The sequence below is a fragment of the Odontesthes bonariensis genome, chromosome 7 (genome assembly GCF_027942865.1).
Source record: "Odontesthes bonariensis isolate fOdoBon6 chromosome 7, fOdoBon6.hap1, whole genome shotgun sequence".
Taxonomy (NCBI): Eukaryota; Metazoa; Chordata; class Actinopteri; order Atheriniformes; family Atherinopsidae; genus Odontesthes; species Odontesthes bonariensis.
Genome location: NC_134512.1, coordinates 31,038,873 through 31,061,266, shown reverse-complemented (window position 1 = coordinate 31,061,266; position 22,394 = coordinate 31,038,873). Strand labels below are relative to the sequence as shown.

At 39.1% G+C, this 22,394-nt stretch overlaps 1 protein-coding gene across 7 annotated transcripts in view; it reads right to left on the bottom strand.

Annotated features, from left to right (window-relative positions):
- The window catches only part of LOC142384351 (suppressor of tumorigenicity 7 protein homolog), a 54,765-nt gene that overhangs the window by 18,059 nt on the left and 14,312 nt on the right, over nucleotides 1–22,394 (bottom strand). The window contains exon 1 of one of the 7 annotated variants that reach the window (XM_075470533.1): nucleotides 7,697–7,906. The exons of the other annotated variants lie outside the window; for them this stretch is intronic. Coding sequence (XP_075326648.1) covers nucleotides 7,697–7,703 — 7 coding nt within the window. The 5' untranslated portion in view covers nucleotides 7,704–7,906. Of the gene's footprint in view, nucleotides 1–7,696; nucleotides 7,907–22,394 lie in introns of those variants that run through there. 7 annotated transcript variants of the gene reach the window in all.

The following is a 22,394-nucleotide window of genomic DNA, read 5'->3' as shown; positions in this document are numbered from 1 at the left end:
TGATAATTAAAGTGCTAAAAAGAATAAATATAAATGTCAGTTTGCAAGGATTTGACTTGGTGGTTTTTCTAAACACAGCTAAAATGAGCAGCAAAACAAACCTGCTCGCACTCTTACTTCTGATGAAAAACAGTTGGGCGATACCAGTATACAGCTTCTCCTCTAGCTTGAGTTTGACTCAGATTCAGTACTTTAAGCTGATGATACGAGTTAGTGATCCACATCAATCAAGCTGTCGACTACAGAGCGGATCAATGTTCCTCTGAAGCAGCAACCCCACCACAATTATTACCACTTTGACCATAACTGGAATTTACTTCTGCTCCATCAGCAGTGTTGGAGGGTCACAAATTTACAATAAACAATGGAAACTTGAGAAACTTGAGATTTTCTTTTCCAGTTCATAAGGACAGTATATTTGGACTAGCTGTTGGGTTTTTTTTTCCCCCTGTTTTTAGTGCTAGAAAAATGTCACTTTTTATAATCTTATAATTTTATTATTCCTGCAGGATGAAGCAACAAAACTGTTTCTTTTAGTATCTTTTAACAACGCACAAGAGCTTTTTAACCACAGTCCCAGTAGCCGCTGAAAATGAGTCGAATTTTCTTAGCTGTTGAAAATGATGATGCACACACAGATTCACTGCATTTTGGTGGGGGTTTTGGGTTATGTTAATTTCTATTATCAGACACATGGAGGATAGAGTGGGACAAAAGACTCCACTAAGATGAACCCCAGCCTCATGCGCGCACACACAGACACATACACATGCATAAACTAAGTGCAGCTGGGTAGCTATTCAGTGCAGTGAAGTGGAGGCTCTCATCTGAACAGAAAAGGTCTTTCAGATAAGCTCGCAGTAAAACAGGCCTTACAGCTGCCATCGGTCTGCACAAATGAGAGGACTCTGCTGCTTGGCTGATGTTTAATTCTTCTTCGAGTCACAATATTAGCTATAATTAATGTTTGGTATTTTTACAAATTCACATAAAACAGTAAGGGAAAGTATGCATAACTGAAGAAAAAAGAAAAAAAAAAGATTTAATTTCAAATTAAAACCAATGGTTTTTAACCTGTATACAGGAAATTAGTAGAAAAACAATTCATGGATATGCTTCTACACCAAGAGCGTAGAAGCACACACCAACATCCACTCATGCTCGGTAGAATGCATAAAAGCGAAGCCTGGCTGACCCCGATTTTGCATTAAGAGATTAAGAGAGATGACGGGAGCTTTAGGAAAGCAAGTTCCTCACCCCTAAAGCAATCTAAAAGTTTTGCTCTGTATTTTCACAATGCATCAAAACGCCAACTAATGATGTTGGGATGTTTATTGCTGCAAGTATGCAACTACACCCTGACCAAAACGTAAGAGATGTAAACACATCTTACGCAGTAAGTACTCTAACAGGTACAGGTCCGACTTCCACCTGTGTATTATTAAAAGTTCTTTTATGTTTTTGAGATTTTCTCTTGTTGACAATATAGGAACATTTCTGGATGTGGTAATTGTGACAGGAGGAAAAACAGTCAGTGAGACACTGACTCAAAAGGCTATTGTTGGGTGTGTGTGAGTGTGCTTTTCCCCAAAACTCACAAAGAAAGAACATTGGGGTCAGAGGCAAATTAAGGCAGGGAAGGGGTGGCTTCTAACCTCTAACTGGCTCTACCCTGGAGATTCTTGTAGGATGAGGTGTGTGCTTTTGAAACCTTGATGACTCATAGCTTTTGCTCCCACGGCAACAAGTGCTAGCTGCTGGTAAAACGAAAACACGCGCAAGCCACCTCTAACTCAAGATGAAGATTAATATTGACAGTCTTTCGTAAAAAAAAAGAGACAAGCTGCTCAATACACTCATCCCAAGCCCTAACTCTGAAAGCTCCAACCAACAACGTTAGCAGAGCCACTGAACCACCCACCTACCCCGTCCCTGGTAAGCAGTTACCCTGACCAAGCTTCAGAGGCAATGAAAACTTCAAAGATGCAGTCCAATTTAAGCCAATTACAATCCCTTTCTTTGTAAAACAATCCAATCAAATAATTAAAATCCAAATCAGTCCAAGTCACACAATGCCAATTCAAAAAAAGTTGTCTATCAAGGGAAACCAGCAGACTGCTTCGAAACTTCTTTTCAATTCAGACCCCCGTCCTGAACATGCACAAAGCAACGGTGGAAAGAAAAAAACTCCCTTTTAACCAGAAGAAACCTCTGCCAGAACCTCAGACTCAGGTAGGGTGGCCACTACAACCAAAAAGGGAAATTATAATAAACTTAATTGACTATACTGAATATTTGATTTATATGGCAATTAAAAATCTATTTATTTATCGACTTTTTAATTAATTCAAGTCATATATAATCCTCTTAGAAAAAAAAAAAACAGGTTAAATGTCAACCTGACCTCCAGCAATTACAATTAAGTGCTCAATTAATCATGGTATTTGTTGACACCGTAAATTTTGCGGCACAACTTTTTTTTTTTGGTGGCGCACCTAACTGTGGACTAACTTTTTGCACCAGAGCCCCGCTTAAGATGACAGTTCTTATCCTGGTGGACAAACCTGTTTGTCCTCACTTTCCATCACTGTCATCAAAATACCAAATAAGGGAATGTCTTTTGGAAAAAGGGCATTCTATCTCTCCTGACTGTAGAGACTTGTAGAATCAGATACTTCTTTGTTTATTTTTCTCCTAATTTGTGACTCTGTTGTCCTATATACCCCAAGATCAGGCACATGTTCCTATGGTTACATTGTAGGCACTGACGGATCAATAATTTCAGCGGAACGAAAAAAATGGAATGCGTGTTTATGCCACAGCATTACTTCCCTTTGACCTCTTTTGCAGCTACCACTCCAATGAGTTAATGTTCGTTAAAAAGCAGTTAAGTAGCAAGGTAGGAGAGCAACATGATGAATTTAAGGGACAAATTGAATCAGACAGATTCAGGACTAAATGTCACCAGAGACAACAAGAGACGTGACCTTTACTGAAAAGGGGACGGTCGGCAGACTGCTGGCCTGACTACAATGATAAAAGACACACACTGAGACACACTCGGGACCATGCACACATTCAAACTAGCATAATACTCATAAAGCCACAATCTCCCTCTCTCTCTCACACACACACACACACACACACACACACACACACACACACACACACACACACACAGAGTCCATTAAACACAAATGTCATCAAATGAGAAGTCTTCTACAGTTTTTTTTTATAAGACTACTTTGTTACTAAGTTACTTCTGGCATATATTCAAAAAGGCATCTGCTCTACAACAGACATATCAACGGAAGAAAATGTGTGATCTTCTCATAGTGCAGTATATGACACTGAATATCACACTGAATATCACACTGGCACATCAGCATCTCAGACTAAAACAAACTGAAGGAAACTGAAACATAATTCGCCGCATTTCTGCAACTCTTCTCAGGACTCAAGCAAGACTCTCTGTTCAAGTTCACTCTGGACAAATCTGTGAGATAGGCCAACAAATATATTTTGCGACAGATTTACACCTAAATAGGTAGAACTACTACTTTATAGCTCCATAGAGCACAGGGTTTCAGTCCTTCTCAGTCCATCTCACTCACTCACACATTTTATTTGCTCCTCCATTTTTCATGTAAACAAAATCACCAAATCAGAAAAAAGGTCAGAAGGGATGTAACATGCACATTCTAATTTAGATTTTTACATTTACTTTGACTTTCATTTAATTACCGATAGGATGAACTCAACACATTTCATAGTTTTTCTCAACAGCTTAATTCAATTTGTTATTATAATACATTTCAGTATTTCAGGCCAGTACCATACTCCAAAGAAATGTTTTTTAAATGTTGGGAAACTGAGTTTGGAACATTATCATTCCTCTTCACAACAACAGACTTTGCAGCACTGAAGATACCAAATGATGAAGCAGGTTGTATTTTGTCCCCTCCTTCCTGCACACGTGCAACAGCCTTGGTAAATTACCATAACAATCATAATTGTAGTGCAAAGGACAGCTGACACTGATGGTGATGTGAGTTACAGCCAACATGCTGCTGTTGCCTTCACGAGTGTCTCATGTTTAATGTTTGTGGTGGAGTCTGCAAACTTTTTATTCCCGCTAAAGTTGAGCCAGGGTGTGCTGCCATTCATAGCTTTTCCTCATAAACTGTGCAACCATTTCATGTCTGAAGGAGTTGTCTGCCATCTAATCCCCATTACTTACTCACTTAATTTAATCTGGGAAAATTATTATCTTAAACTAACCAAATACAGAGAAAAAAAAAGCTTCTACTCGCACAAGTAGATTAATGTTATTTATATAAAAGTGTTTCTATAGCAACAGGTTGATAAAACTATTTCAAATATGAAAACTCCATAAACTTCCTATGCTTTTAAGGTTACTTCTGTATTCTTTGGACACAGTGTACTAATTACCAATTGAGTACTCTTTTGTACTGAATTAAGAATAATTCTTAATCAAGTACTAATTTTCATTAAATCTTTATCCCAAAACTGTCTCATGTAACTTCAACGTTTATGTCGGTAAGGACACAAAGTGGTGCGAGAAGCAAGTTTGGTATATGCTGGTATAAAGACAAAACAGTGATGTAGCACGCGTATGTGTGGACCACATGCCAAAGATTGAAACAGAGGAACTCAATAGATGCACTTCAGGCAGCTCTATGGTAAAATCAGTTGTTGTTGTTGTTTTGGACAGTAAAAATGTTCAAAATAGCTAATCGATTCAACAGGTTGGGAGGATAACGTCATTCTTCCCCGTTTCCACGCCCTGCGTCAGGTCTACTTACATGCTTCCATTAGGTAACATTATTAGACAGCATGGCATACATTTCCATTGTTATGCTGATGATACCCAGTTGTACTTATCTATAAAATCAGATGAACCCAATAGGTTGGTCAGACTACAAGCATGTCTTAAAGACATAAAGACCTGGATGACTCAGAACTGTCTGCTTCTAAATTCAGACCAAACTGAAGTTGTTATCTTTGGACCTGAGCACTTCAGGGAGAAATTGTCTTGCTATATAGTTACTCGATGGTATTTCCTTGGATTCAAGTACTACAGTGAGGAACCTTGGAGTAATTTTTGACCAGAATTTATCATTTGACTCGCATATAAAACAGGTTTCTTGAACTGCCTTCTTTCACCTTCGTAATATTGTTAAAATCAGGAATATCCTGTCTCAGAGTGATACAGAAAAACTAGTCCATGCATTTGTTACTTCAAGATTGGACTACTGTAATTCTTTATTATTGGGCTGTCCCACATATTCTCTGAAAAGCCTTCAGCTGATCCAAAATGCTGCAGCCAGAGTTCTGATGAGATCTACCAGGAGAGATCATATTTCTCCAGTTTTAGCTTCTCTGCACTGGCACCCTGTTAAATTCAGAATAGAATTTAAGATTCTTCTCCTCACATGTAAAGTTCTTAATGACCGAGCTCCATCATATCTTAAAGATCTCATTATAAGATATTTTCCTAACAGAGCACTTTGCTCCCAAACTGCAGGTTTACTTGAGGTTCCCAGAGTTTCTAAAAGTAGAATGGGAGGCAGAGCCTTCAGTTATCAGGCCCCTCTCTTGTGGAATAAGCTGCCAGTAAATGTCCGGGAAGGAGACTTTAAGACCAGGCTTAAAACTTTCATTTTTGATAAAGCTTATAGTTAGGGATGGCTCAGGTGATCCTGAAACATCCCATAGTTAAGCTGCTATAGGCTTAGACTGCTGGGGGGCCTCATCTCTCACACCTTTCCTCAATTTACCTTATCCCCCCCATTTAATTTCTCAAACGATATTATGTACATGTGACATTATTGGGGTCATTAACTCGTGTTTCCCTGTTCCAAATGTAAGTCACTCCAGCTCAGCTATTCTTGCCTGAAATGTTTGTTGGCAGAGCAGACTAGGGAGTGGCTCATAGTCTGGCTTATACATCAAAACTATAACTGATTGGGCAGGTAGCAGAGCCTGTGTGGGTCTAACTACCTCTGTTGACCTTTGAGCGACAACAATAGGCGGCAAGTTAGCCTGTCTGTGTGTGCCATAAATCAACATAGGAATACGGAGACTCCGTAAACCTCAGTTTCAAATCATTTCTCAAACTTATCTTAAACATAAGAAAATACAGAGTGAGTGTGTCAACCAAGGAAACTGAGAGGCAAGTCACCTTCAAAATCTTTCATCAAAAATATGGGAAATCTGGAAGGAAGATTTCCAAACAAAGAACTTGGAGTCTAACCACAAATCTTCTTCTATTGTGTAGAAACACAGATCCTATGGCAGTACAGTTGACTCAGCATGACTCTTCCATGCTTCGCTTTCCACTGCACAGTAACCCTGCGATGTGGGCGGGATCAGCTGTTTAGCGCAGCGTATGTGAAGCTGTGGCGACAGAGACGAGACATAAAACTTACCCAAAGGGACTTACAAAGCAAAGAGCAAAGAGAAGTGCAGAGTACTTGCACTGAATGAGTTTGCAACAAGCTTTTAGTTCAGACAGTGTGAATATCATGTAAAATGTGAAATCACAACGACTGAGTGCTACAGAACTCAGTTCCAGTCCGTGGAGAAACAGAGCCATCTGTTAATCCATACTCGCTTTTAATAAACATGATTTTGTGATGACCACATATGTGAAGAAATTAGATATCTGTGATTTAAGTTGAAAAGCATCGTTTCCACATCCCCACATAGCACTGGCTTGGATCATGTGAAACTTGAGCCAAGGTTGTACTTATTGAAATGGAAGAAAAAAAACAACCCAATGGTGCCAATCAAAAAGTGTCGTAATAAATACCAGCAAAATCTCTGCCACACAAGGACATGAACATCCAAACATTAACATAAAACATGTTCCAAAATACATAAAATACAAAAATCATTCTGCAATCTTCCTTAAGAGTAATACAAATATTCCAAGTCCAAGACGGGCTTTCATGAAAGAAGACCTGATTTGTATCGTTTCATTTCATGCCGGGAGAAACGTTTGAAATATTAGACAGAAGTTTTTCCAATGACTCTCTGTCTAACAGTGTTGTAATGATGTTTATGTGTGAGAAACAATTAAAAGCCAAAGGAAAAGTGTTTTTTGATGCTTTGAAATGATTCCTTTTATGTCAATAAAGTAAGTGGAAAAAAGGAAGAACTGTGAGGAAGGAGACATCCATTTTCTTTCCTTGTTGGTTCAACAACACTTACAAAGGCTAATACAATCAATCAAAAAATAGTTTTGCTTTAAAATTAATGTCCATAATCACTGAGAATAAAAGCAAGACAAACAAATAAAATATATAGTGCATCGACAAAAGATAAATACCGGGCTTATACTAGCCCTGCTCAACAAGGTACTATGTAAACACAGATATCAGCTACAGCTGGCATTCTCCTCTCGCTCTCTCTCTCTCTCTCTCTCTCACACACACACACACACAAAAGACATTAAGAGGCAGGAACATTTGCGCACAAACAAACACACAGAATCAGCAGGCCTTCGCCCACGCGCTGAGCAAACTGTCGACTTCATGAATATCAATTCAAACGTACAGAACCACCTGCTGTACACAATGTAAAGGCCATTTGGAGGTTGCAAGATCAGAAACACAATTTTACAATCACCCACTATTGTCACCTGCCGACAAAATGAAGCCACATTACTTACCCTCCATTCCATTGAGACGTCCACCGGAGCTAACAACAGACTAACAAGACGTTTCCTGCATGGAAATAACAATGTCTTTGGTAAAGAACACAATGAAAGAGAGATGATGTCCTTCTTCCAACAGAAATCAAGACTAGGTTACTCCACCCGCTGTCCACATCTATACAGAGGTCTAGACAGAAGCTAGTCGACTTTCACAGGACACGTTCATCAGTGAGGGCCCCTGATCTGGTCTTGTTTTCTTTTTCTCAACCGGTATGTGAATGACAGCAGGCCAATTCAATTGTAAGCTCGCTCTGTCCCTCTCTCACTCAAGTAACCCAGCAGAATATGTACAGTGGGGTGTGGTCTGTAGATACCAGTCCAGCCAATCAATAACATGGATTTTAATTAGGTGGGGCGGCTTTTTAATCTCCTCCTGCAGAGGTAACCATGACAACCCTTAAATGACCCTAAGGGAGAATAGATGAACGTATCTTGGTGCAGATTTATAGATGCAGAAGATGCGTGATTAAGACCAGTGATGCATGCAATATTGCAAAATTTGTATTTTTTCCTGACACTCTGTGTTAAAAGCCAACAAAATCCATTTTTAAACAGTAGTCTCTCTAACACTCATTTATATACATTTATTCCAAGCAACACTATTCATCCAGACAGCCACTGATTAGCTTCAACAAAGAATAAATGTTAAGTACATTGTTCTGGAGGCCCTCAGAAGCATCTGTGAGGGGAGTGTGAAACATTATCATTTGCTTTCACCTGACATTAATTTGCTATTTGATCGATTGATCAGATCCAATGACCCTTTGGAAAAAAAGGTGCTTTCTTTCTTTCTCGCATTACAATGGAGTATAATAATGGAGAAAGCCAAGGGAAATTAAAAGGCTGACAAGGTTAGCTGGAGCTATATGTTTGTATTCAAACACAATGACAAATGTGGCGATTTCCTCTGTGACATGCCACTGAATTGATTCAATTAGCACTGTGCTTCCATGAACATCCACCAAGAACAGTAATCATGCAGCAGCCTTAACCAAATGCCATGTGCAGTCTGGAGGGCATGTGCACAAATACTACTGAGCAGCTACATGCCAGCACAACTCTGACAAATGCTAAATTAGTTGGGAGTCAAAGGAGTCAGATTTAAAGTTATTAATTATTTCACTAAGTTGCGCTGAAGTGTGTTTTAAATTGAAGTGTTCACACACGCTATTTTTCCAAGTTAAACAGACAGCACCGACATGATGGAGTCAATAACACAAAAGATTTCCACATAACTGTTCATAAGCCACAGAGAAGTTCAACTTAGGTTTTCAAATCCCAAGGTCTACTCTTGTCGCAACTCTACCAGGACCTCCTGGCCCCGAAAGCACTTGTTAAATACTTTCCACACAGACAGGCCTGCAACAGCTTAATCATTGTCTTTTCATACCATACAGCCTCAGATGATAATTATATCCAAATTAATTATCCAGCCAACGCCAAAAAGCTTTCTTTTTGATCTCTTTGATCTGTTTCAAAACGGGATAACTCGTATTGTCACAGAGAAACAAGGAATACTTTTGGAAAGGGCACGTTCTGCTGTTTATTTTTATATAACGTGTTTATTTCGGTAAGTACAGATACTCTTTGCAAAGCTCTGTTTCATATTATATGCGATGGGGAGTTCGTTCAGCGGAGTGTGAATTTGTCCGCAAAGTGAACGTTAACATGACTTGAAAGTCACTCACCTTGAATTTTGTGAATAAATCTGAATGTCTGTCTTTGAGGAGCTTCGCTAAATTGGAAGTGTTTCCTCCTTTCGTCTGAAAAGCTCTTTGGCACCGTTTACATTTAGGTTTTTGAGAATCTATAACTATTCTATTACTAAACACGACTTTTATTGTTTATCTTTTCGACAAGTCGAAGCAGAGCTGTCGCTGAAGTTGCCATCTTCCGTGTTCCTTTGGCATTTAATGGCACACTAGAACACTTGTAGGTGTATATGGTGCCCACGTTACCTCCGGAGGAATTTCATGCCCCGGTATCAACGGTACCTACGGTACTGTAGAAAAACGAGTACCGTCATGTTTTTAGAATTGTGGCATCGATTTGGTTCCGAAGTATCGGTTCTCGTGACATCCCTAGAATTGACTAGAATCGGTCATGTTGTTACAATCTAGAATCCAATCAGGAAACCTTATGCCCCAACATTGATTTGGATGTTTCTTTGAAAAAAATCATCCACAAGGGGTTTTGTGATGAACCGGTATCGACAGGAATGCTGAGAATTAATTCCGGATGTGAAAATGAATTAAATTCAAGACCAAGAGAATTACTCCCATTATTCTAGCTAAATTGGTGACCAATGAAGCTCAAGAGTGTCAGCTCTGTGTTACCACTGCAGTTATGAATGGAAATAAACTGCCTGTGATGGCCACACCTGCAGCCACACAGTCGCTTGGACTGGGCTGAAACGAAGCACTCCACTCCAATCCCAGATTGATTGGGTGATACCAACTAGAGGGGGGGAAGACTATCGAGTCTTCATTTTAATTTTTGGCATTAGTTCTTTTTGCTTTTGTGATTTGTTTATTTTGTTAACTTGGTTTAGTTATTAGGCATTTAAGTTGATTCTTGAGCTAACTGTGTTCATTTACTTTTGTTAGTTAAATTTGTGTTGATGTTTCCCTTCCCTCTTCCTCAGTGTGTCATGGTCTGGTCAGCCAACATTTAAGTCCGCTTTGTTTGTTGTGTGTCAGGTCAGTTTTGTTTGTTTTTGAACTGTTAGCTTAAGGTTATGTTAAAATCTTGATTTTTAGCTTTGAGGATGGAATATTTGCTACGGTCAAACCCTCGATAAATTACATTTTAAATGGTAGCGAATTTAAGTCTAAGTCTGATGTAATTCTTCCTTTTTGGAAGGATTCTTTCCAGTAACATACAATATGTCAACAGTTTGTTAGGTCTTAAAAATGTCTCAATGAGAATGCCAACCCTAATCCCTCCAGCGGCAGTGACTGAGCAACATTTTGTAGTTTGTAGTTCTTCAAAATTCCTTATTTGATGCCTGAAAGGTAGCAAAGGTCTATGATGGGATTTTTCTGAATCTACTGGGTGAAGTGTCACAGGTGAAGATCCAAGAGAATACATTAAGCCCCTTTCATAGGATATGAGACAAAGCGCTTTCCTGAAGATCCTTTATCTTGAATAAGCCTAATTTTTGGCTCACTCAACCTCCAGCTCTTTATGCGCTAAAGAGACAAAAATAGCAGAAGTCAGCAGTTACCACAGAAACCCGATCGCTCTGCCGTTTTGAAGTTCTTACAGGGGTTACCACAGCAACAGAGACAGCTGGTCGCAGTCAGAAGGCTTTCATCAAATGGCCATCTTCCTCGAGCACCGGCTCTTGGGCACCAGTAGTGGAACAAACAAATGTAAGACACAACCTGGAGCCTCTTCAATTCAAAACCCATTAGCACCTTATCACTGCACTGAATGATGTGATCTAGTCTGGCAACAGACAAAATAATACCCAGCTTAAAACTAAATTACCATAATTGCTTATGATGAAATAACATTTAGATGATGTAAGAGAGATATGAATAAGGTATGGCCCAAAGCAATTCTCCTATATTCAAAACATGCCACCATTTGCCAGTTGTACTTCCCTGGACTGAAAGCTCAACATTAATCTTACACTGAAACAGATCTGCATTTAGATCTGCATTTAGTAAGGTATGCAGAGTGTGTAGATTACACTATGTGGACCGCCTTCTCTCTATTTGCCACTCCAGAAGAGTTTAAAAATCCGGATAAATTTTTAAGTGTTCTGGAAAAACAAATATAACATAGATATACATGAGATTCATAGATATATATACAGTTATTTTCAAACCAGAAAATCAGGAAACCACAGATTCTCACACACAACAATGTAACTGATATTAAAAAAAATTAATGCACCAACACTCTCAGTGAGATAGTCAACTAGTATTCCTTCCTGCATAAAATTACTAATTTCACTGACTGATAGTGCCATTATTGATGCAGTTTATTGATGCCATTTCTTTTCTAACTAACAACTGCAAACTAGAGAAACTAAAAAAGTACAGAATAAATTTTGGGTTTAGTGTATTTGTCTTTGCCATGCTGAAAATGTGCTGAACATAATGCTAATACTATTGTAACATGATCGTTAGCATCAGTTGTGTCACGCCCACGTGACTTTTCCCATGTTTTTAGTTTTGTGTTTTATCATGTTTTAGGTCTTGGTTTTTGAGTTCATGTTTAGTTAGGTTTTGCCATTGTTTTTCCCCTCACTCTGATCATTAGTTCATTCCTGTCACCTGTTAGTCGTTGTCACCAGCTGCACCCTGTCTCCAATCACTCCCAGCCCTCTATTTATGAGGGCCATGAGGACCTGATATTTTCACAGAAGCTTTCCTGTGTGGTCGCAATAATTTTCATACTCGGTTTAAAAAAAAAAAACTCGTTTCATTTTCGTGTAGCTAGTTTCCAGTCTCCCCTGTCATTTGGTGAGATCCTTACACACCTACCATGATTCCTGATTTTCCCCTCATGCCATGCCACAACTCCACGTATCAAGTTCAGTATTTATCCACGCCCTGTCAAGTCTTTTGTTTTGTTTTTCCATAGTCTTGTTTTTGTGTTAACCACGTTTTGTTTTTTGCTTAATAAACCCAGTTTGCTTTTTTAAATCTTGGGCTACGTGCCCACGACAACGGTAACGACAGATAAACGCAGAACATTTCGACAGATGTGCCTGTCTTGCACACGGCGACGGCGTTTTTAGGAGTTCAAAACGGAGAAAACGCAAACGCCCTCCAGAGTGGAGATCTTGAAAACGATCCAACCTCTCGTCGCCGTAGGAAGTGCGTTTTTCGCACACGTTAAGTGGGTAGTTCTCCATTAACGACTCACATATCTCACTATATTTATTTTGGACACTCTCCCAATCCACATTATCCACTGCCTTCCTGGCTTTGTAGTTCAGTGTTGTGTTCAGGAGCAACTGGACCTCATCATCTGTCCAAACAAAGTTTGAAGGCGTACTGTTGTTGCAGCCGCGCTTCGCCATTTTCTTCCAACTGACGCGGAGGAAGTAGCCACAAAACAGGCATTTCTCATATTTATTAATATATAACTCATATAACAATACCAAAGGTATTGTTGCTACTGCCACCTACGTCCGGGGCGTGCATACTACATCGGCAAACTGCGAGTTTTATACGTTTTCCCTGTTCCCATGGGTAGACAGATATCCACCCCAAGACGCTCGTGAGAACGCAGATAAATTGTGGAGGAAAAAAACTGACATCTGCGTTTATGCTTCAGAGCGTTGTCGTGGGCACGTAGCCTGAGTTCGCATCCGTGTCCTACCTCACCCACCCATTGTGACAAGTTGCAGGTGATCTGTTTGACTGGTAAGCAGTGGCACATATGTAAAGCATTAAATACATGGTACTGCTGAAAGTGAATCTTATATAGCATAGAAAATTGATTTAACATGTTGCTGGTGTTTCCACACTTGAAATGATCAATAATCCAAATAATAGTTTTGCAGACATTAGAACTTCAAATGCAGGCATGCTTTGCACTGCTTCTTTCTCACTGCCAAGACTGAATTTTTACTGCAACACATACACGTGTTGATTTACAATCAGTGCAAAACCAGCCACTGCTGCATTGATAAAAGAATTGATAAATTCAACAGGTTTTCAATTTAAATAGTTTGGAAAATCTGGAACTGGTTCTCATTACCCATCCCTCGTATATAATAATCGGAGTATGAAATGCTTTGTGCCTATGATTCGATTCATTCACCGCCATATATCCAAGGATAATTACCCTTGCTCAAATAAGGAGCGTACCCAACTATAGCTATAATCAAATTAATCTAATCGGTTTAGGCCCAAAATACATTTGTGATATGTTCAGAGAATATAAAGCCAGCAGAGCTCTTAGATCCAAGGACTCAGGTCAGCTGGTCCAGTCCAGACTAAACATGGAGAAGCAGCATTTAGCTGTTATGCTGCAAACAAGTGGAACAAACTGCCAGTGGAGATTAAACTTTCACCAAATGGAGACATTTTTAAATCCAGGTTAAAGACATTTCTGTTCTCATGTGTCTATGCATGAAATATCTTTTAACTTATCTAGACTTTTGCCTGTTTTTAAATTCATTTAAATGATTTTATTTGTTTCTTTGTATATTCTTTTATGTATTTTTAATGCTTTTTGCACTCCCTGCTGCAATGCTTTTATTTTATGTGAAGCACTTTAAACTGTTTGTACATGAAATGTGCTATATAAATAAATTTGATTTGATTTGATAATCATGTAGACCCACTGTGTGACAATACGAGTTATCCGGTTTTGAAATAGATCAAATAATGTATCTGCTTACATTGAAAAGACTAAAGTTGTGTTCAAAAGACATGCGCAGATCACCTGTGCGCCGGTAAGCTAAAGCTACAGTGCACATGCACGATAGGCACTAAACAGATATTTTTTCAAATGACTAAATCGTAGAATATCCCACCCATCATGGTTCTGATATTGCCTGATTCCAGACAGTCTCTCCTACACAAATATGACACATTTCCTCTACTGACAGCATTCTATGATGAGATGCATGTAAAAACACAACAATTCCATAAGAGGAAAATCTTTTTTTCCTTCATATATAAGCTAATATTAATTTTTTTATTATTTTTATTCATTACTAGGAAGCTACATGCCAGTGCCACTGTTGTTTTTTGTAATGTTCAAATGTTTTTAATAAATAAGTATGTTGAAGTAAATGGAATTTATTGTTTTGTTTTAGTTTTTTGCCGTGATATCGAATTAGGAATTTCACTGGTGTTGGTGTTGAAAACTAAATGTCTGGTACCGTGACATCCCTTGTTATATATTGGCTTCAGCTCTCATTGGCAATGATGGGAAAACAACATGAGGGTGCACATGGCAATTTCTACTCAGAATGAGGCTACAACAGTGAGGACACCTCACTTTTTCCTTTAAGAAAACATATTTACCAACCGCAACATCCCACATTGTAGCTATAAGTAATAGACAAAATTAGACGAGATAGATCCATTTCAACCTTTCAGTCTGAACAAAAAGTAGTCTAATAGTTATCTGAGAAAGTCACTAAGGGTAAACATGCCACTACTGGCAATGGGAAAGAACTTAATCTGTTTCATTTTAGCGAGCGTACCCTAGGGCTGGGCCACACAGTTAGATCCAAATTAAATTTGTGTCAAACTCTGTGATAAGCCTTGCACATTTTCAGAAGACTAACAGAGGAAACAGTCTATGTCTCGAAACAAATGCCACAACAGTGAATGTGTCTGGCCATCTTATCAAAATACACATCCATTTATCATGGAGAAACAATGTTTTACGAGATGCACGAAGCCAGGCGTGAGACCGAGTCTGAGAGTTAACTTGCGTTCTCCTCCCAAACTATGGAGGTAATCATTTATTTTGTAAACTTTGAATATCCAGGATAGCAACATCTTATTTTACTGAAGAGCTGCGTGCAGCACATCTATTCAGACCATGTTTCTCTGTATTTGGTAAACAACCCACACACACTTATCACCCCCCTCCTGTATACGCACAGATACACCAAATCCAAGATAGACGGAAGCAAGGCTTGTAGAGTTAAACTGTTGCTGCCTGAGTGCTTCTGTTACAACATTAGGGGTGGGACGATATGCTTTGGTCACGATTCTTGATAATTGCGATTCTACAAGTATTGGGATTCGATATAATCAGTAATTGCAATTTTCTTCCTACTTAAAAAACAAACAAGTTGAATCATACACTTTGAGAATGAATGTCATTCCCATAAAAAAATGCACATCAGTCTGTGTCAGTCAGTCCAGCAGCTGACGTTTACTTCAACTGAGACAAAAAGAGTTACTCAACATGTACAGCATTTTTTTAAAGTTTACAGTTACAAAATTAATTGAAATGTCCACACAGCACAAATGTGGGCGAGTTTTAACATAACTTAATGTAATGAATTGATGACGTTTTTCTGGACACGGATATGACGTAATATAATCGATTCAGGTTTTATAATCAATTATATAATCAATTTTTTAAATTATCACAAAAAAAAAAAAAAAAACGCGATATGTACATGAATCGATTTTTTTCGCCCACCCCTATACAATATATAGAGCTTTTCAGACCCTTTAGGTATGTTTTTTTTCTTGAGAAAGCACATAGGCTAGCAACTTCAGGCTTCTTGTTCCCACTGCAGCCAAATAGTAAGAAGAGCTTGTTCCATTACGACCCATTCCAGCCAATTTTACCAAGTAGAAGTTGCAATGGACTTAAATACAGTCTCTATGAGTGCAGTTGCCTTGAAGCTGACAAGGAAGTGAATGCGAGTGAGACAGGAATTATGAAGGCATTATGTTGCTTATTCAATTATGTTTACCTTAAATCTAACTGTTAATACATACTAATAACTAAAAACTACATCATCACACCAACATATACATTAACAGCATTATCAAATTCTATATTGTTATCAAGACCTATTAGTGAAATAAATATCACCATGATAAGAATTTCCTTTTGCCAAAAGCTGATGCAAGTGCACAAAAGTAACAAAACCAAACTATTTTCAATCTTACCAGTAATGCCACCTCACATCACATAATAAAATTACATTGATTTCCAATACAATAATAGTCTGGAGAGGTGAAAAGTTGATGAGCAATTAATCAGCAAACAATTCCCCTGTCTGATTTGAACAATCTTTGATTTATTTAGAAAACAGCTGCTCTGCCAAAAGCAACTTAACACTAACAATTAAGGAATAAAACTGTTAATTTTTATTCTGTTAAAAAAATAAATCTAATCTCATACACAACATCTTCCCAAACAATCAAATGTAGCAAAGGTTAAAACATGAGGAGACTATCTGACAACCGTGACAGAGAGATTGGAGGAGTGCATAGTCAGTATAGATAACTGCAGGCATGTTGACAAGGTTTGATTCTTTTTAGGAAGAGCAAATTTTGGGTTGGGATACACAGTATGCGTGTAAATAAAATACAGGGCGAGCGCACCTACGCACAGTAAATGTCATCTGCCAGCCAAAAGTTCATGCCCACTGTATTCTTCACCCACACAAGGCTATACATGTATCACTGCTTTAAGTTATAGTAAAACAGGAAATAAATAAATAATAAATCCCGCCACACTTTCAATCCAACAGCACAATTACACACCTCTGACACAGATATCTAAAACTACAGCAGACCTCTGCCCCACACCATCTTAAGACTCATTACAATGACGGCAACACTAACCAAAAAAAAAAAAAAAGAGGGGGCATTTCATTGTTGGTCCCAACAGATTACAGCAATGCCAATAACACTTTGATTCCTCTAAGAAATTCAACCTCCAGAGAAACAATGGTGGTGTTTCAAAAGCTTTTGGTATGATTTCAAGAAGTTTAAAAATGTCAGAAATGTAGAATTAATTTTATTCATTGTAATTCACTATTTAACTATGCAATAAAAACTTAAAAATCACTTAACAGTTAGTTTATTTACTCTTGTTCATAAAGACTGAAGATGATAACTACACACACACATATAAATACATATACATAGTTGAAGTATACCAACACTGTCCTGTAGATTTCTTCATCTTCAGTACTTTTTATGAGTAAGTAGTACATTTGTTTGTCTCTGTTGTAAATTCTATACGACTAGAAACATGTTTTGATTGATTCACCTTGAGTTTTACTTCCAATACCACCTGCCCATTATTAGAACAGAGCAACAAAGTCTCACCCACTTTGGTGACAGAAAGCAATTCAGAATAATTCTGTACACACCTAATAACTCCCTTACAATGATGAATGCTGCCAAGAGGTGGAAAAAAAGCTCGTCTTAGAATTTTTCCTTCCAAGACCGTTTAAAAATAGACTGCAAACAATAATTATTCTCAGACAACTAAAATTCACAATAACAGAATTATTTTCTGAGTGAAGAAAACACCCTACGCATCCTTTATCCAAGTCTCAAACACTCAAGGTAGGCATATCATTGTCAAAAACTGCCCTCTTCAATGTTAATCCAAAGGATTCATCTGCAAAATGCAAACATCTACCGACCCTGAAGAACAAACAGCGTCAGGAATAGACTTTCTAAGTTCTGGAACAGGATATTAAATCAAGATCAACTTGTACGAGATGACAAAAACAGGATAGTATAGAGATGGAATAACTGAACTTTTCACGAACTGAAGACAAACTGAAGGCAGAAAGCACACAAATAAACAGAAGTCTAAGTAAAGCCCTGATCAATTATCTCAAGTATGGAAAAGCTACAATTGATGGTGTCAGCAGGTTCCAAACTTAGACTCCAAAGGATTTGCATTCAAGTATTAAAAAAAACACACCTTAAATTAGAAAAAAGTTGGTAAGTCTGATTACTTTTGGTTGTAATTGCTAAACAATTCATCTAAAATTGTATTGAAGCCCTTGAATTAAAGCTTAAATTCACTCCCACCAGACATCCGCAACATTGACTCTTTACCCCTCTTCAAATCAAAACTCAAAACCCATGTTTCAAGCTGCATTCTCCCTCTAGCCTCTTTTTTAACTTGTGTTATTTTATTTATTGTGTTTTTAATGTGTTGTAAAGTGTCCTTGAGCGTTGAGAAAGGCGCTTTTTTTAAATTAAATGTATTATTATTATTATTACTTCAGTCAGATCATGATTGTTTTGTTGCAAATCCATTGTTGCAGCAAAAGAACAAAAAAAATTTAAAAAAAAAATCACTGCCAAAACGCTTATGCTGCACTGCACTGCATATATAAAAATAATTTGCATTGCTCTATTGATAATTCTATCATCTCCAGTGATTTAGACTGAAACTGAAAAGAGGGGAATGTGTGAATTGTCCAGCCTGGAATTAGACTTCCTGTAAAGTGCCTTTGCTTCTTGACTGCTAGATCTACTTAAGAGCAGATTTATATCATCAAAAAAGTAAGTACGGTAAGCATTAATAAACCAGACAGTTCTGCAGTGAAGGTTTAGTGTTCTCTGCACTGAAAGAAAGTCTTCTCAGAAGCCTGTCCTATATTGGCAGATAATTGCGCGAAACAAAAATTATTTCTTAAAAACAATCAAGATATTTTCCGTCCAGTGCACTACAATATTCACATGACCATAATGTTTCACTTGCTATAATAAGCATTAACATGGGTCAAATTTAAAAATAACCAAATGAGTGTCACAAAGAAAAACTTATTGAATTCATTTTGTGTAGAAAGACTGGCTCTTTGAAAACATACCTCAACCCTAGCCTTTCCCTAACAAAGCTATGCCAATGGAAAAAAAAAAAAAACTATAAAAAGGGGCCACTGACTTCTAAGTGGATAAAAAAAAGGCATCTAGTTTTATTACTTAAATCGTCAGAGTTGAATAAACAATTTCACCCCATTCCCACTGTGCTTACTTAAGGGGTGATCTCCAAGATATGAATGAATTTGTACAAAGCAATTTATAATGAAGACACTGCTTAGATTGACTAAAAAACAAACATTTAACTAGAAATGCACTCAGAGAGTGCAGACCTCCGCCAAGGAAGCTTTGTTTTATAAGCGCATTTTTTTTTATCCACTCATTTATTGTAGTGAATGGTCTGAAACGATTAACGTCGTAATCCACCACGTCCGAGAGAAAGCGATGCGTCTGCTTAAAGTTGTGCATAGATTCAGCTGGCTCGTGTTCCGATTGAAAAGGTTTACAAAGTTAAGATGCTATCTTTCAGATGCGACTTCTCAGAAACGGCAAAGACGGCTTCCATTTGTGTTTACCTTCTCCCCTGCGCAGTTAAGGCTGATTTATGGTCGGAAACCAGGTCGTCTGCGTGTGTGTCGCAGTTAAGGCTCTAGCATGGTTGCCGCGTCTGCTCGCGCGAGCGGTGTTGATGACGTCACGAGTTCGTGCCCGCCATAGGACCCTATATAGTGGCGCAAGTCGTTGTACCAGTAGTTGCAATTTTCTCCGTCACAGAGGTGGCGCTGCCAGGTGAAGGTTACCTCTACTCTACAACCACGAAAGTGGAGAAGAAAACAATGCCGCTGTCAAGAGCAAGAATACTGTAATTAATGATACTGCTGCAGTTTTCGGATCATTTTAATTTTTTAATTCAGTTAAAAGAGGTGAAGGTTTGAAGCCCCCGGCATGAACAGAGTCTCTGCCCTCTTCTTTGCCTTCACGTATCTGTTCCGTAGCTTTTTCCACACATTCTTACAGAACTCTCCCTCTTTCCCAAAGTTCTGCCAATCTCTGTGCACCAGTTTGGGGAGTTTACGTGCTCCCTGTACTGTTTCACTGCAGTTTCGTACAGCTGCCTGTACAAACGCACCTCCTCACTGAGCCTGGTCTCACAACGGTCCATCCGGTTCGTTGTGCTCTGCGCCGCCAAGTTACAAAAATCGACTGGTGCACGACAACGCGCTGCGCCGTCTTTTCAAGGGAAGCGCCATGCCTGAAACGTCATTTTAACGTCACGGTGCGACACCGCCGTGACAGACGCGGCAACCATGCTACCGCCTTTAACACAGACATGCCCCCGCCCCTTACGCAGACACTCTGGTGCACCTCCCCAAAATTGTAACTCACCGCAGACAGTGCCGCAGGGAGGAGAGAAAGGAGGCCTCTGATTGGTCAACTCTACATCCGCTCTACACTATGTATTTCCGGTTTGCTAACCGGCTAATGGTAACCGTGCTAACCGTGACGCTTCTTTCGCCTCTCTGCCAGCTCCAGTAGTAGCAATATTTCTTCTATTTCTAGATCGATCAGCTGCATCTAGAAATAGATGTCCAGTCGCCATTGTTGTTGAATGAATTGTTCGTGATTGTCCCTCTTGCGTTGTGGCGTGGAATTAACATAGCGCAGACACACTGCTACGAGAGTATACACGGCCCTTTAGTGCAAGCTTTCCCCCTGCGCACCCCCTCCTACCTAGCCTGGGCGAAAGCCGACTGTTGACTCTGTCAAACAGTCTGGGAAAACCCAAGAGGAATCCGTTTCCATGGAGGGCGGGACCTTACCCAGCAACTTAAATTCATTGGAGTAACGGAATTCCCTTAACCAATCATAATGTTTAGAAATGACGTTGGTTATGCGCCGAGGTTCATGCTTGCTTGCGAATCACGCTTCCCACATCCGCTTTCATTATACGGGTACCATTTGATAAATCAAACTTTTCCCAAAGCCAGTTGGAAAGAGAGCAACGACATCCTTGCCACTAACAAAATTGACGAGGCATTCCTCTTGCTCTTGTTTTAATTGTGTAATGCTCTCCAGAGTTGAGACAACTTCATGGATAGCTTCTAGCGTTCTTCCGTTGCCATGTTTATTTCCGCTGCGGTTGAACTACAATTATATGGACTACAATGGACTCCGCACGTGAGTTCTGGGTCACCACTCGCAACTGTTTGCTGATTGGCAAAACACTGAGCGAACCGAGGTAGGGGGATTTGGCCAGACTATGTGCGGAGCCAAAATCTTTGGGCGGAAGTACGTAGGATGGCGTCGCCAGGCTACCTCCTACCCCTCCCTCAACGACAACGAAACAACCAAGCCCCGCCACCTTGTGGCAGGTCCCAAGATTGCAGCACGAACAGGCAGACAAACATCCAGACAAACCGGGCGATCACATAACCTCCTTTGGCGGAGGTAATAATGGTGCAGGTGGCAGTGAGAGTGGGATCCAGTTTAAACATACCACTAACAAAATAAATGTACTGACATGGGTAGCGACTGACCTCATACTGCAGTGTTCAACACATTTTTTTATTTAGTTTTTTTATTCCATTGTATCTAATTTTATATCAAACATTTAATTATTCTTAAAAGCAAGTATCAGCTAAAACAGAACTTTTAAACATATGAACAAATTTCAAATGACAGGTTAGTACAGAACCCACCTTGCACACATTTTGTCAGAGTTCAGAAGAAGAGGAAAACCTGTAGTCACATAACAAGAGCCCAAAAAATTTGAACTTTCACAAAAAGATCTAAACATTCGATGGCGTTTCAATCAAACATGCACTTAGTGCTCGGTAAATAGGTCCAAACCCTTCAAAATCCATCACAGGGCCAGGATGCTAAAAACAAAAAGGGAACACTGCTGTTTAACTGACTACATGAACCCTTTATTCTGACAAGAACTCACAATCTCAGAGCAGAAGATTGGATAACCTCAGAGACGCTTTACTGAGATTTGATCTGCTATACTTCAAACACTCCAGAGTGTCCTCCACACAGCTGTATACAGTGACAGCCAGAATACTAACACACCACAGTTTGTGCTGTTCCGGGGTGCACACGAGCTCTGATGTAAAAACAAAATAAGTTACTTGTGGCTCCCACTGTGCAACCATGACAGAATCAATTACATCAGCCCAGATTTCCTTGAAACATCGAGCAGGTAGTGGAGTGAGCCATCGTGGTATTGATCAAAGTAAAAGAGGTTTCATGTGAGGCTGGGGCGGAGAGGAGGAGAGAGGAAGTCGGCTGAAGAAATCAGCTTACATCCAGACCAACACAGACTTCTGTTCTGATGGAGGTCAAGGGCTGTATATGTCCGTTAAAGACTAACCTGTGCGCACATACACAACAGTAGTGTGCTATAGCTT